The sequence below is a fragment of the Pelodiscus sinensis genome, chromosome 5, assembly GCF_049634645.1.
Source record: "Pelodiscus sinensis isolate JC-2024 chromosome 5, ASM4963464v1, whole genome shotgun sequence".
NCBI classification, from domain to species: Eukaryota; Metazoa; Chordata; order Testudines; family Trionychidae; genus Pelodiscus; species Pelodiscus sinensis.
In genome coordinates, this window is record NC_134715.1 from 52134101 (window position 1) to 52148297 (window position 14197).

General features: G+C 35.7%; 1 protein-coding gene across 4 annotated transcripts in view; it reads right to left on the reverse strand.

Moving 5' to 3' along the window:
• The window catches only part of TTC29 (tetratricopeptide repeat domain 29), a 209629-nt gene that overhangs the window by 146608 nt on the left and 48824 nt on the right, over positions 1-14197 (reverse strand). For all 4 annotated transcript variants that reach the window (XM_075929999.1, XM_075929998.1, XM_006133842.4 and 1 more), the window contains exon 6: positions 9089-9274. In XM_075929999.1, coding sequence (XP_075786114.1) covers positions 9089-9274 — 186 coding nt within the window. The remainder of the gene's footprint in view (positions 1-9088; positions 9275-14197) is intronic.

Consider the following 14197-nt stretch of genomic DNA (forward strand, 5'->3'; position numbering starts at 1 on the left):
CTTAAAGAGATCTTCACAACAATATATGAATAGGATTAACTTGTGTCCTCCCTCTAAAAATTCTATTACAAGTTGAACCTCTCTAGTCTTGCACCCTCAGGAAATTAGCAGCACTGAACTAGAATTTGCCAAACGATGGAGGTCAATATTGTTTAGCAGCATTACCAACACTTTCACAGCTTATTGGGTAATCAGAAGACATTTAGGGGTTAGAGCTAAATAATAGCACAGAACACTGAGAGCCAGGACTAGTGGCTGTAAAAATTTTTTATGAAACATGGGAAACTTGGACACACCCATAATAAGTGGACATCTGGCTAACTAAAATCATGCCAGACCACAGGTGTCCTGCACTCCTTAGTCTGGCAACTAGAGAGGTTCAACCTCTATAACTAACGTGAAAATCAGATCCATTTATCTTTACTTAAGATTAGAAATGCAAAGGATAAATTTACTTTATTGTATTAAAGAAGTATAAATATACAGGGAAAAGAACAGTATAATAAGAGTTTAAAAAACAAACACACTCAACAGTCCATTGGAAGTATCTGCTAGAACACGATACAAAACATTTATAGTGCCTGCTAGGTTTTTTCATGTTTCAAGAATACAACATTAATAAGATGTATTATATTTTTCTATCAATTCAATTTGCAATTTTCTCCTTCTAGCTGTATGTTCAAGAGGTACTCTCAGATTTTATTAGATTGTATTAATTTGAATTGAAAATACAAAATCTCTGTAACATCAATTCAATCTGGTAACTGTCAGTTCAATATCAATAACAATATATTATTTCTATGTATGATGTCCTTTATCTGGAACCTACATCCTGCATTTGGATGGGGATAGACTCAATTATCTAATAAGCCTTTTCAATCTGTCTCGTCTTCAGATCTGTCAATCTGGATTTATAGGTGCTTCCCTCTGGCCAGTAACTGGCAGGGAAAATCAGCAGCATCTCAAGACTTTTTCTCCTACCTACAGTATTACTTCTTAAACCACTTATGCCACCCTTTCCAGTCAAGTGCTTTCTTAGCTGACACATTAACTGCTCATGAATGAAAACAATAAAACAGCCATTGTATCAAATAATGAAGATGTAAAATAATTTAGAAACAATAATTTTTTTGATTACATATCATCCATGTTTGGCAGGGTTCCAAATAATGAGCTCTGATGAGAAAAACTCAATTTTATAGGAAAGAAAAGTCATTTTATGCCTTTCAGATCTGCTGATATAAACAAGGAATTTAAAATAACAGTCCCCATATGAACCTAAAGACAGGAGTTAAAGTGATATTTCTTGACTGACTCCCTAAGGTAACTGGAACTGGACAGGGCCACTACATGAAGCCTATAGTACATGGAAAGGCATGAAATGGTCTTCAGATCTCACCTATTAATAGTGCCCCTCTCTTTTGCTCACAAGGTATCTTGGACAAAGGATTTGAACTACTACTCAGAAAGTTTCCTTCCCACTTGTAATCTAGGGAAATGCACATCGTAAATCACCCAGTTATGTAATATGTGGAAACTCTTTCCCCCCCTTTTTTTCCCTAACTAACCTCCAAGCCAAGATAATAGTCTCTGGTTCTCAGTGGATATTAATCTTTTAAAATAAAGATTAAAAGATTAAAATACATGCACCTGGAAAATTTACCCAAAATACAACTACTGCTACATTATACAATACATAGAATAATGATAAAGAAATATTCAAATACTCATTTTATCATACTCAAATTATGAACTATAAGAATATTTAGGAACTAAACATACTGCCAGTGACCTAAACCAGTGTACTTCTTAAAGACTTACATATTAAAATACTTTATATTATTTTCTAGTTACAACAGCCAAGATTATAAAAGCCTAAATAACACTACACTCACCATCATTTCAAATATTACAAGTGCAAAAGTTGCAAAAAGTTAGCATTTGAATATTAGATGAGGTTATCTGTTTTTACTCCTTTATTTAGCAAAGGAGGTACTCCTGATAACTAAAGTTGATTGAAAAATTCCCGATGGAGTACTTTCTCATGAGAGAATATTGATCTGATGAAACAGAAGTATTCCCTACAAACCTAAAAATTCCATCAAAATTTATGACAGGAAACTAAAATAAAACATTTAATTTCAATAAAGTTGAAATCAATTATTCATTTTTATTTTACCATTGCAATTTGCAAGTTTTATAATATTTCATAATATACAAGCCAACTTGTATATTAGAAATTATAATAAACAATAGTAAAAATGATAAAATCAAAATTAAATTAAAAATATCCAAAAATTTCAACTTTTCATTCCAAGTCAGATTGAAACTAAATTTAAAAATCTCAGAATTTCTTGTGAAATGAAAATTCCATTTTTCAATAGGCTCTACTGATATTTGTGGGAAAATGTAAAAGTTAATATTTTTTTAATAACTCTTCATTATTTTAAGACTGAAGACAAAATCATTTACCTTCTCAAAATGGAAGACAAACTCCAGAAACTATTTCCCATGCTTTCTGGTCCTTTTAGACTTCAGAGCTTAAAATGAAGGGACATTAGAAGTGTTGCTGTTTCCATTTTTTTCTTAATAGCAAGGCATCCCTTATAAGTCAATCCAAATCACTACACTGTACATTTCATTGTACATGAAATTTTTGAAAAGGGGAATTTTTGCATTCTAAAAAAAGGGAAACTAAAGCATGTCATCACACAGAGATGTACACAGACTAAAGGTCAACAAGACTACCTGGAAAGTAAGCTACTACTCATAATGAGAGTTGCAGAATCTGACCCTAAGCTACATTGCAGCAACATCACCAACAGCTGGAATTCTCTGAATGTTATCTGTTATTTGTATAATGGTGGCACCTATAAACCCTGGCCATTGACCAGGACTCCACTGGGCTAAGTGCAAAAGAGATGGTTCCTGTCACAAAAAGCATATTCTTTTCACAACTACTGAAATCAATGCAACACATTTACCTGGAACCATTAATTGCCATTCTTCAAATTGCTCATCTGATCAAAATATGGAACTCCCAATTAGAAATGGAGATGGAAGGAGAGGACAGCATTTTGCAATCAGATTATGAACAAGTTTTAAAAGGCTCTAGCATATATGGGGCTACCAGGTTGCCACCTGTCACATTGCTGATCTGAGTAGAATGATAAAGAAAGGAGAAGCTGATTTAAAGAACACTATCACAGAGAATAGGTGTGTCTTCCTTCCTCTCAGGGAGATGGAACTGGAAAGGAAATGAGTGGTTATTGATCAGCTGTTTGACTAAATTTGTTAAGATTTTGAGATCTGTTTTTGGAAATAAAAATGAGCTCTGAAAAATCGGATTATTTCTCCAATTATACTTGTTTCTTTCTCAACTGACAAGTTGCTGCATTCACTGGTCTGCAGGTAAAATCTAGCACAAGACCTCAGCACCAAATCATTTCTTTGTTACTTTGTGCTCCCCTAGTCTGTTAGTTTTATCCATCAGCTTTAGGACAGTGTTCATCTTTTTGTACAGTATCTCACTAAAGGTTTTAAGCATTATTGCACTACAAATAAAAAATAGGGCAAATTTGCTATATTTTTCCTGGTGCACTCAAGGGTGAAGTTCACCCTGAATTAATCTAGACCATTGAATTAAAAATGCCTCAATGTGCATGAACAGTAGGACAAATATCATGTGTAACTTTAACTTTAACTCATTATTATCAATAATTCACTTTGCAACATTAACATTTGTCTAATGTATTTTTTATCTGAACTCGTATTGTTTCTGCCTGCAGACATAGCAGATTTGGAGATCATGTTTAGACATATGCATATAACCTCCATTTAGATACTTGAGACAATTCTATGAATTTCTTTAACAAAGTCTCACAATATAAATACAATTACAATTTTTATTGACAAGCTATTCATGAAAAATTCAAACTCCAAATTAATCATTTCTTCTTGACTAATTAAATAAGATTAATTTGGGAACAAGATGGAAGAATTTGATTTTAATATGTTACAGAACAATAGGAGTATCCATCTAGTAATAAGATACTTAAATATCAAAGGCTTGATGCAAAGCCCACAGTCAATGGGAATCTTTCCACTGGCTTCACTACGCCTTGGATCAAGCCACTAAACCAGTTTTAACCTATGACAGGGTAGGATAGATGCAACATACAAGTCCTACATAAGATCATAAAAATGAGTGGACAAAGGTCCATCTAGCCCAGGATTCATTCTTCTGACAGTGGCCAACGCCAGATGTCCCATAGGGAATTAATAGAACAAGTAATCATCAAGTGGCTCTAGTTTAAGGGCATAAAAGTTCTGTATGTTTATGAAAAAAATCCTAAGTCTATAATTCAAGGTCCAGTATCATGGCAAGTTTAACGTATGTTTGTTGTAAGGAGCCTGCATTCTGACACTCCAGTCCAGTAGACTGGAAATTTTGCAACTACTTTAGATAAAAAGGTTCTTATTGAACTAAATATGAAAATGAACACAACGGCAAAAGCATCTCCTCTGTTGTTAAATTTAATATAAAATCTCATTTGCTTTATGGTTTGCCTACATTTTTAGGGTGGAGTTTTCAAAAGTGCACAGAATAGGTCTAATGCTGGTCTCACTGAACTCAATGGAAATTTTAACACAGTCTTCAACATTGGCAGAATCAGGACAATACTGAATGTTTTTAAAAGTCATCCTAATTTAATGCAGAATTTTGAGACTGAAGTTTAAAAGTTGTCAATGGGAACCTGGATAGAGAATAATTGGTACTCTGAGCAACTGGAAACATGGTTTTATATTACAAGCATATAAGTGGGATGTGATAATAATCAGCTGCGAAATACTTAACAGGTAAATAGCTTCAGGGGGTAGCGGAGTTAGTCTGGATAACTCGGATAAACAGGATAAACTTAAACAACAACAAATAGTCTGGTATCATTTTAAAGACTAACAAAACATGTGATACTGGCATAATTAGATTTTTTTATTGTATACTGTACCCTACCTTTGTGTTCTATCAGAATATAAATTAAAATAATTATTCAAAGTTCACCTCCCATTGAGATAAATGGCATAATTCACAAATTTCAGAGCTTCTGTTTCAGATTTTCTATGGATTCTGACACACACACAGAATGCTTGGTGTATATTTGGAAGGTTCTCTTCATTGGACACAACTATAGTCCGTATCCAAGGATAAAAGGTATCAGTTATATTTAGGGCATAGAAATGAAATATAAATATAAATTAAATGTTGTAACAAAGGATTATAGATCTCAGGCCTGTAAGATATTTAGCATTGTCAAATTAGGCCATAGGACTTAGGATAATAAATGTTCCAAGCTTGTGTCTATTGTTGTGATATGCTGATGTTTTGATAATAATTGCTGAGTTTGGACAATAATGTCTATGAGAGATCAGCAGACTCCCCAAGATGATGTTGGTAGCTAGGGTGAAATATTAGAGACTTCCTGTTAGCATGGTGACAAGGTAATATAAATGTTAATGAGTAGAAGGGAAACTAATGAGTTAGCCTATAAAAACCAGGAACCCCAAAAAGTAATGGGATGTGGAATTTCGAATAAGGAAAAAGGGATAAAACCTTAATAAATATGCATAAGCCACAGTGGATATCAATATAACATATTATGAAAGCGGTATCCCACCCTGTATGCCTTGGTCAAGGGGAGATTCCAGAATGACAATGGAGAGGAAAAAAACTAGCACTTTGGGTCTTTCTATGAGACCTTGGTGTAATGTAAATATTATATAATCTACATTGGTCTCTCTCCTCTACCAGACGACAATGTAATGTCTGGTTGGTTAATTAAAGTAATTATTATAGAAAAAGCATTATGTAGTCTCTTGCACTGTGGAGTTCTCTCTTCTATTGGCAGCCTTTGTATTGCAATTGATATTGGGGGCTCAATTCTCACAGGTTAAAGCAGATGTGAACCTTCACCTTGGGATGGGTAATTGGTTAATGCAACGCAAAGCTATACATAAAGTTATAAATGCTTACACTTCCTGTGGAAGAAGACCTACAAGCACTGGCTGAAGAGCCAACAGGGCCAGCTGGGCTACTGAGGAACATTTTTTGATGCAGACAAATCTGAGTAACTCTGAGTCTCAATGCACCATATCACAATGCTACTTACTCCTATTAATATGGGTGGTGTCTACTATGCAGCACAGGCTGGGTGAGGTTCCAGAATCCCGAAGAATCATAGAAACATAGAGTCTAGCCTCCAGCAGTGAGGACCAAGTAAACCTAGACCATTCCTGACAGATATTTGTTGAACCTGTTCTTAAAATCCTCCAGGATGAGGATTTTACCACATCTGACCCTCAGAAATCTGTTCTAGAGATTAACTACTCTGATAGGGGAAAAAAATCTAATACGGTAACCTAAATCCCTCTTGTTGTAGATTAAGTCCATGACTTCTTATTCTAGTTTCAGTGGACAAGGATAAAATTGATTACAGTACTCTTTATGACAGCCATTAACATATTTGAAGACAAATTATCAGGTCTTCCCCTTAGTCTTCATTTTTCAAGCTTAAACATGCCCATTTTATACAAATCTTTCTTCTTGGGTCAGCTTTTCTAAACTTTTTATCATTTGCATCGTTCTTCTCTGGATCCCTTTCAATTTCTCTACATCTTTCCTACATGTGGCACTCAGAACTGGGCACATTACTCCAGGTAATATCTTACTAGTGCTGAGTAGAGCAAGACCGTTACGTCTTGTCTCTTACATAATACACTCCAGAGTATTAGCTTTTTTCACAACTGTATGACAAATTCAATCCACTATAGCCCCCAGATTATTTTCAGCAGTGCTAGCCTTCTGAACCTATCCTGTTATTGCCCATTTTATAGCTATGCATTTGATTTTGCCTTCCTAAGTGAAGTTCTTTGCACTTTATTAAATTTCATCTTGCTGATTTCACACTACTTCTCCAATCTGTCAAGGTCATTTTGAATTCTAACATTGTCTTCCAAAGTATCTGTAACTCCTTCCTGTTTGTTGCCATCCAAAAAACTCTAAGGATAATCTGCATTCTATTATCTAAATCACTAATGAAAATTTTGAATAGCACCTGACCCATGATTGACTCTTCTTAAATATTCCTTCCTAGTTTTATAGTGAATTACTTATAACTGTGGTCTTTCAATCAGTTGTGTACCTTACCATATAGTAATATTATTTCGACCAAATCTCCCTAGTTTGATTATAAAAAGGACACACAGGATTGTGAGAGACTATAAGCAGACCAGTCATCTTAACTTCTGTAACAGGAAAAATAATCAAGCAAATAATTCAGGAATCCACTTGCAAACATATAGAAGATTGTAAAATGATAAGACTGAAGAGCGACATGACAATAATTTTCAAGTAACTAAAAGTTTATTAGGAGGAGGGAGAAAAAGTATTCTCTTTAACCTCTAAGCAAAGAGCTTAAATTGTAGCAAGGGAGGTTTAAGTTGGACACAAGGAAAAGCTTCTTGTCAGGATGGTTAAACACTGGAATAAATTTCCTAGGAAGGCTGTAGAATTTCCATCATTGGGGATTTTAAAAAATAGGTTAGATAAACACCTGTCAGGGATGGTCTAGATGGTGTTTGGTCCTACCAGGAGTGCAGGGGACTAGACTTGATGACCTCTAGAGGTTCCTTCTAGAGCTATGATTTGCCTTGAGAGTGCCAACAGCCTTACTAAAATAAAGATTCACATCTATTCCTTATAATCCCATTATTTTTAGGTGCTTACAAACAGTATCTTTTTAGGGGTCAAAGTTAGGCTGACTGGTTTATAATTCCCTTTCCCTGGATTCTCGTTGTTCTCCTTTTAAAAGACAGGTACTATGTTTGCCCTTCCTCAGTCTTCTGAGATCTCATCGCTCTTTCTAGAGTTCTCAAAGAAAACTGCTACTGGATAGGAGAAGGGTTAAACATAATAACCTATCTTAAAAAAGGATGATTCAGAGAGCTGTACCCTAATTTTGATCCTAGATACCAGGAACAACATTATTAAACAATGCATTTCTGAAAACATACAGGAAAATAAGTTGATTCATAATAGCCAACATAGGTTTGTCAACAACAGATTAAAACAACTGAAATTCTTTCATTAACAAAGTAACCCACCTTGCAGATGGTGGAAAGAGGTAGACACAATGTATCTGAATTTTAGTAAAGCTTTTGACAGAGTCCCACATGCCACTGTGTTGATTAAACTAATGAAATATGGTCTAGATTAAATTATATAATTAGTATACAATTGGTTAAAAAAAGAGTCACATTATCAATGTTTCGCTGTCAGACTGGGATGATGTATTCAATGAGGCCTTGAAAACATCTGTCTTGGGTCTGGTACTATTCAATAGCTTCATTCAGGCTGGGATGATGGAATGGAGAGGTTGAAAGAACTGAGCATGTTTAACCTAGAGAGGAGAAGGCTGATGGCAGACACAATACCAGCCTTCAAATATACAAATGATCATCATGAAGAAGAGGGTGATCAATTATTCTTCACGTTCAGGATAAGAAATAACTGGCTTAGTTTGCAGCAAGGAAAATTTATCTAGCCTATCAGGAAATCTTTCATACTCGAAGGATAGCTAAGCACTAGAACAGATTACCTCAGAAGTTTTAAAGAACTGGTTAGATAAACATCTGTCAGGAACAGTCTAAATATTTAGACTTAATTCTGCTTCAATGTGAGAGGAGTAGACTTGATAACCATTTGAGGTCCCTACCAAACCTACATTTTATAAAGAAATGCTTCCCCTGTTCATATGTCTTGTTTTCAGCTTGAAAGAGAACCTTCAAACTACAGTTGGCATGTCAAGGGGAGGGGGGGGGGAAGACAAATTTCTCTCTAATGATGATGAACTATTCTATTTGTTGATTTGCTGATAAAAAAATGTAAATGATGACAACTTCACAAACCCACAGATATTTTAGCATCAAATAATCTATTATGAGATCATGTGAATAGCAATTAGGTACAACAGAATTTTACTGTGTGAAAATGGAAATACATTTTGATACAATAATATAAACTGTTACTTACCTTGTTCCTCATTGACAAGGCCCATATTTGCATGTGCTTCCGCCTCTTTTTTCCCACCATCAACTTTGATCAGTATAGCAGTATTAAAGCATTGTTCATAAAAGTAATTCCTTAACCATTTGTCCACAGGGTTGTTGAAGCAGTAGGCCAAATGAAGTTGGTTATTGTATACCTCCTCATAATACTCTTAAAATGTTAAAAAAAAATACAACTCGGTCAAAACAATGGAATATTATTAACTTTCACAATGATAGGCCTGTTTGGTAAAATCAGATTTCTTGTCATATAGTAACAGTGACTGCATAATAAATACATCAGTTAAAGGGATGTTTACTGTGCTCCATTTGTCTACATAGAGTTAAACTCTCAAATAAATAATTGATTAAACAAATATAAACTAAGGACATGAGATAAACCTCCAAGTAAAAGCATCTCTGAAAAATGAATTGTGACAGGAATATTAATAAATGAATATTATTTTCTGTATACCAGACCAGAATATATTTTATCAAATTATGTAAAATCAGCACCTGTTACAGAAATGGACCTGGGAGAAAGCATAATCCAGTGTCATCACAACATACTGTTATGCAGATGTCTGAGTTTAGAGCAGCACAACTCCTCTAAAGGAGAATGGAGAACTTTATATGATTCCTAAACAACTTCCACTGGATTGAGACACACAGGGGGTGCTGCCCTCAGAGCAGCTCTGGAAAGGAAATAAAACTCAAATGCCAAATCTCCTTGTATAAGAGGAGAAAGCAGTCTGTTTCTGCTCTTTACCAACAGAAGATTACTTCCTACTGGCATGTTGAGAGAACCAGCCAAGGCCTCCATCCCCTCTCTACTCATCTGTGAGAGTAAGCATGAAGTAGCAGCCTCACAGAGTACGCGCTCTCCACGTATACAAACATGTCTTAATCTTGCCCTAAAATTTACAAAGATACTGAAAATGTAGTTCATTGTGCAGCTTCTCAGCAACATAAGCAGCACATTGTATACCTTATGAAGCTTTTTAAACTCATTAGCTGCAAGTCCAAAATCCAAGGATTTAAAAATATTTTCAAATATACTGTTTATTGCTGTAATTTCCATTTTATATGAAACAGCAGAGGTTTCCCATCAAAAGATTCAAAAATCAGAGAAGTTAATCCCAATGATCTGCTGAACGAGATTAATAATCCGGTGCTTACACATCACACTGAATAACTTTGACAATAATTATCACATTGTCTCCTCTTACGGGGTGAGGGAGTTAAAGCACCTATTCTGTCATGAGCTCATGGGTCTACAGATGTAATTAGCAGAACATATAACCCTTTTGTCAAATTTATTGCTGACATAAGGCAACGAATTCATCTCCACTTAAGACAGAGATGATTTTGGACAACTAATTAAAATGCTATTATAATTTTAATTGATATATTGTTTATGTTGCTGGTGATTGAGTGGAAGCACATGATTTTAGGTTCTTAGAGGATTTTTATATATTTGGGAAAATTGAGGGGTTAAAACAGACATATCTCACAATAGGGGATCAAGGTGGGTAAGGTAATATATTTTATTGTCCTAAATTCCATTGGTGAGAGACAAACTTTCAAGCCACGCAGCTGAGAGCTCTGAAGTTTCAGGGGGTAGCCGACTTAAGTCTGTACAGGATTAATTTAAAAAACAACAAAAGGTCTGGTAGCACTTTATAGACTAACAAAACATGTAGATGGTATCATGAGCTTTCATGGGCCCAGCCCACTTCTTCAGATGAGCTCTGTGTGACTCGAAAGTTTGCCTCTCTCACCAACAGAAGTTGACCCAATAAAAGATATTACCTCCCACCTTGTCTCTCTAATATCCTGAGATGAACATATATAAAACTGCCTTGCATATCTCACAGCAGGTCAGATAGTGTTTGGTAAGAGAAACTGTTGGTTAGCCGAAGGTGTGAAAACAGCTGCTTTGCATTTTGGAGTTCTGAGAGTTGTAAATTTTGCTGTTGTTTTTACAGTTGATTACCTTTCCTGTTCAAAGCAATGACAGGATCTACATAGAGGAGTAGGAACAGATACCCTGACTTTGCACCCACTTATCTCTTTCTCAACAAGGAAAAGCTTAAAAAACAACAAATAGTCTAGTAGCATCTTGTTGTTTTTTAAGTTTTTCCTGTTACAGACTAACTCAGCTACCCCCTGAATCTTTTCAACAAGGAAAAAAACTGGGCAGAATCTTGGCCCCCCGTAAATCAATGGAAAAAAAATCCCATTGATTTGAAAAGGGCCAGGTTTTCACTTCTGGAGTTCAAATCTTTCCCTACTGCTTAGAAACCAGGCTATCACATCAAAACATTTTTAAAATTCTACATTGAAGACTTCATAATAGCTGATCTAACAGGGTCACTCCAGACGTAATGTTTTTTTTTTTCCTAAAGAGGATGTGGAGGAGGTGTAAAAAAGTCAAACCTCTGTAAAGAACAAATATATGGATTGTAACTGGTAACTTTCATGTCAGTCACTTCAACTGTCTGAACAAAAAGTTACCAATGATTACTCTGAAGAGTATTCTGTACAAAATTTATATATGTAGCTCTTTGCTTCAGATCTAGTTTTTTTCTATACCATCCCCTTTTTTATATCTTTTATTTCAAAATGAAAACTTGAATATTTTCTAAAACAACTTGCAGACCTCTGGTACCTTAGGCTGTGTCTAGACTGCAGGGTTTTTTCGAAAAAAGTAGCCTTTTTTCGAAAAAACTTCACCTACGTCTAGACTACAGCCGCGTTCTTTCGAAATTAAATCGAAAGAATGTGGCTTTTCTTTTGACTGCGGTACTTCTCATTTCATGAGGAATAATGCCTTTTTTCGGAAGTGCTCTTTCGAAAAAAGGCGCTATGTAATGCAAACTGCTTTTTCAAAAGAGAGCATCCAAACTGCCTGGGTGCTCTCTTTCGAAAAAGCGGCTTGTTTTTTCGAAAGTACTGGTTGCAGTCTAGACGCTCTTTTTCGAAAAAGGCTTTTTTGAAAGTATCTTTCGAAAAAGCCTCTTTCAAAAGAGGCTTGCAGTCTAGACGTAGCCTTACAGACTAACAAATAAGTACTCCAAGTGCCTTGTACTATTTGGTAACAGGTTTAATTTCTTTATTACCTCAAGTTAACCTTCATGAAGCAATGCAGCACATTTTGATTTTGTTCGTGTGTGCTATTCCCTGTTCAGACTTTTCCAAGAATCACATACCGCGCCATCTTTCTTACCATCCTTAACACCTTTAACTTTAATTTTTCTTTTATTTTTGATCTGATCCTGGCCAATCTCAGTAATGTGAGCTCATTTTCCCCTCTTTAATGTTTTCTAAAGCCACTCTGAAGTCTCTTTTCTCCCACTCTTCCTGCCCATTTATTTTTCTTTTGTCCAGGGTTAAAGACAAGGTGGGGTGAGGGTGAAATGGGGCAGCTGCCCCAGCATCCCTGGCTATCAATGTTGCCACTGCTGAGATCAAATCCTGGGCCTATTAAATCACTGACAGAGCCTCCAGAGATGCATGCCCTGCAGTTCCAGTGGTGCTGAAGGGCTGGCTGGGAGGGACTAACCCTAACCCCTGCCCCTTCCACCCAAGGCCCCACCCCTTCTGGGGATCCAGAGCCAGGTCCTCCCAGGGCCCAAAGATGCCTCTCATCAGTCCTGCTTTTGACAACTAAACCTACTTTCCTTGTTGTTAAACAATTCTGTCCTCTTGTTAATTCAGCTTTTGCCTTCTCCATTCCTGTTTGCTTTCTCAGAGTTTATCATAACTATTCACAGTTCTCACCCCCATTCTTACATTACACATTTTCTATCCTTTTTAAGACTCCATTATCCATTTCCCTGAAAATACACAGAATTTTCATTAGAGGACTCTTCTGTCTTTTCCTTAGGCCAAAAAAATTCTGTGACTCTGAATGATCTTTTCAACACTTGTAACTCACTGTTACTCTATTTTACTTGTCTGACAGATTCACTTGTGTTTTAATTATCACAAATAAGCTTCCTGTGTCCTTTGTTGTGTTGTTATTCCCAATTACTGTATTTTGTTTCTTCAATGAAAATATTACTCTATTTTTTGCTTCAATAATGTGATGCAAATTCAGTTTAAGGAGTCAGCATTCTTCTGAAATAAAGAACTATTAACCTTCATGTAACTGATAAATATTTTAGTAATTTCAGCCGTAAATGGTCAAGTTGTAATAATTTATTTAATTGGCACACTAGAGAAAACTGTGATAAAAAGCAATGTAAAGCAGCCATTATTTTTTCTGCCCAATGACCATACATTGCATAATATAAAAGTCTTACTGCAATCTCTTCTGTAGTAGGAGATACTGATCTATGTACTAAATTATGCAATGTTGCATTACTGCTCCAAGACACAGACATTCAAATTTCACAATGCAAGAATGAACTTAATGCTTGCCACTGGCAAAAGCCAATATTTTGACTAGCTGAACAGCAAACAAAGCATGATGATGAGTGATTAGCATAAATAGTAAAGGTAAATTTACTAATGCTTTCTACATGATAAGCACACCAATGTCAACAGATAAAAACCATATCTATCTATCTAGATATCAATAACAGAAATTTAGGACTGCAAAGGAACTCTTGAGGTCCATACCACCCGTGCTGAGATAGGATCTAGTATACCTGTATGATCTCTGAGATGCCTTTCTCTAACCTGTTCTTAAAAACCTCCAATGATGCAGATTCTAAAACCTCTTTTGGTAATCTATACCAATATTTAATTATCTGTATCATTAGAAAGTTTTTCCTAATATCTAACCTAAATCCCCCTTATTTCAGTTTAATCCATTATTTCTTTCCCTACTTTCAGTGGACAAAGGAGAACAATGGATCATCTTCCTTTTTATAAAATCCCTTAACATAGTTGAAGGGCATTTCAGCCTCATTGTTCCTGAGTTGCAGTCCCAGCCTTCTTGGGCGGTCCAGGAGCCTGGTTGCCATTCTATGTTCTCAGCTGTCTCAGACAGCCAGGGAGCCACGCTGCTATGCCACAGCCACAGCATTCCCTGGCAGCTTGGGAGTGTAGGAATTTTTGGGAAGGCAATACCTTCCCTTGCCTACAT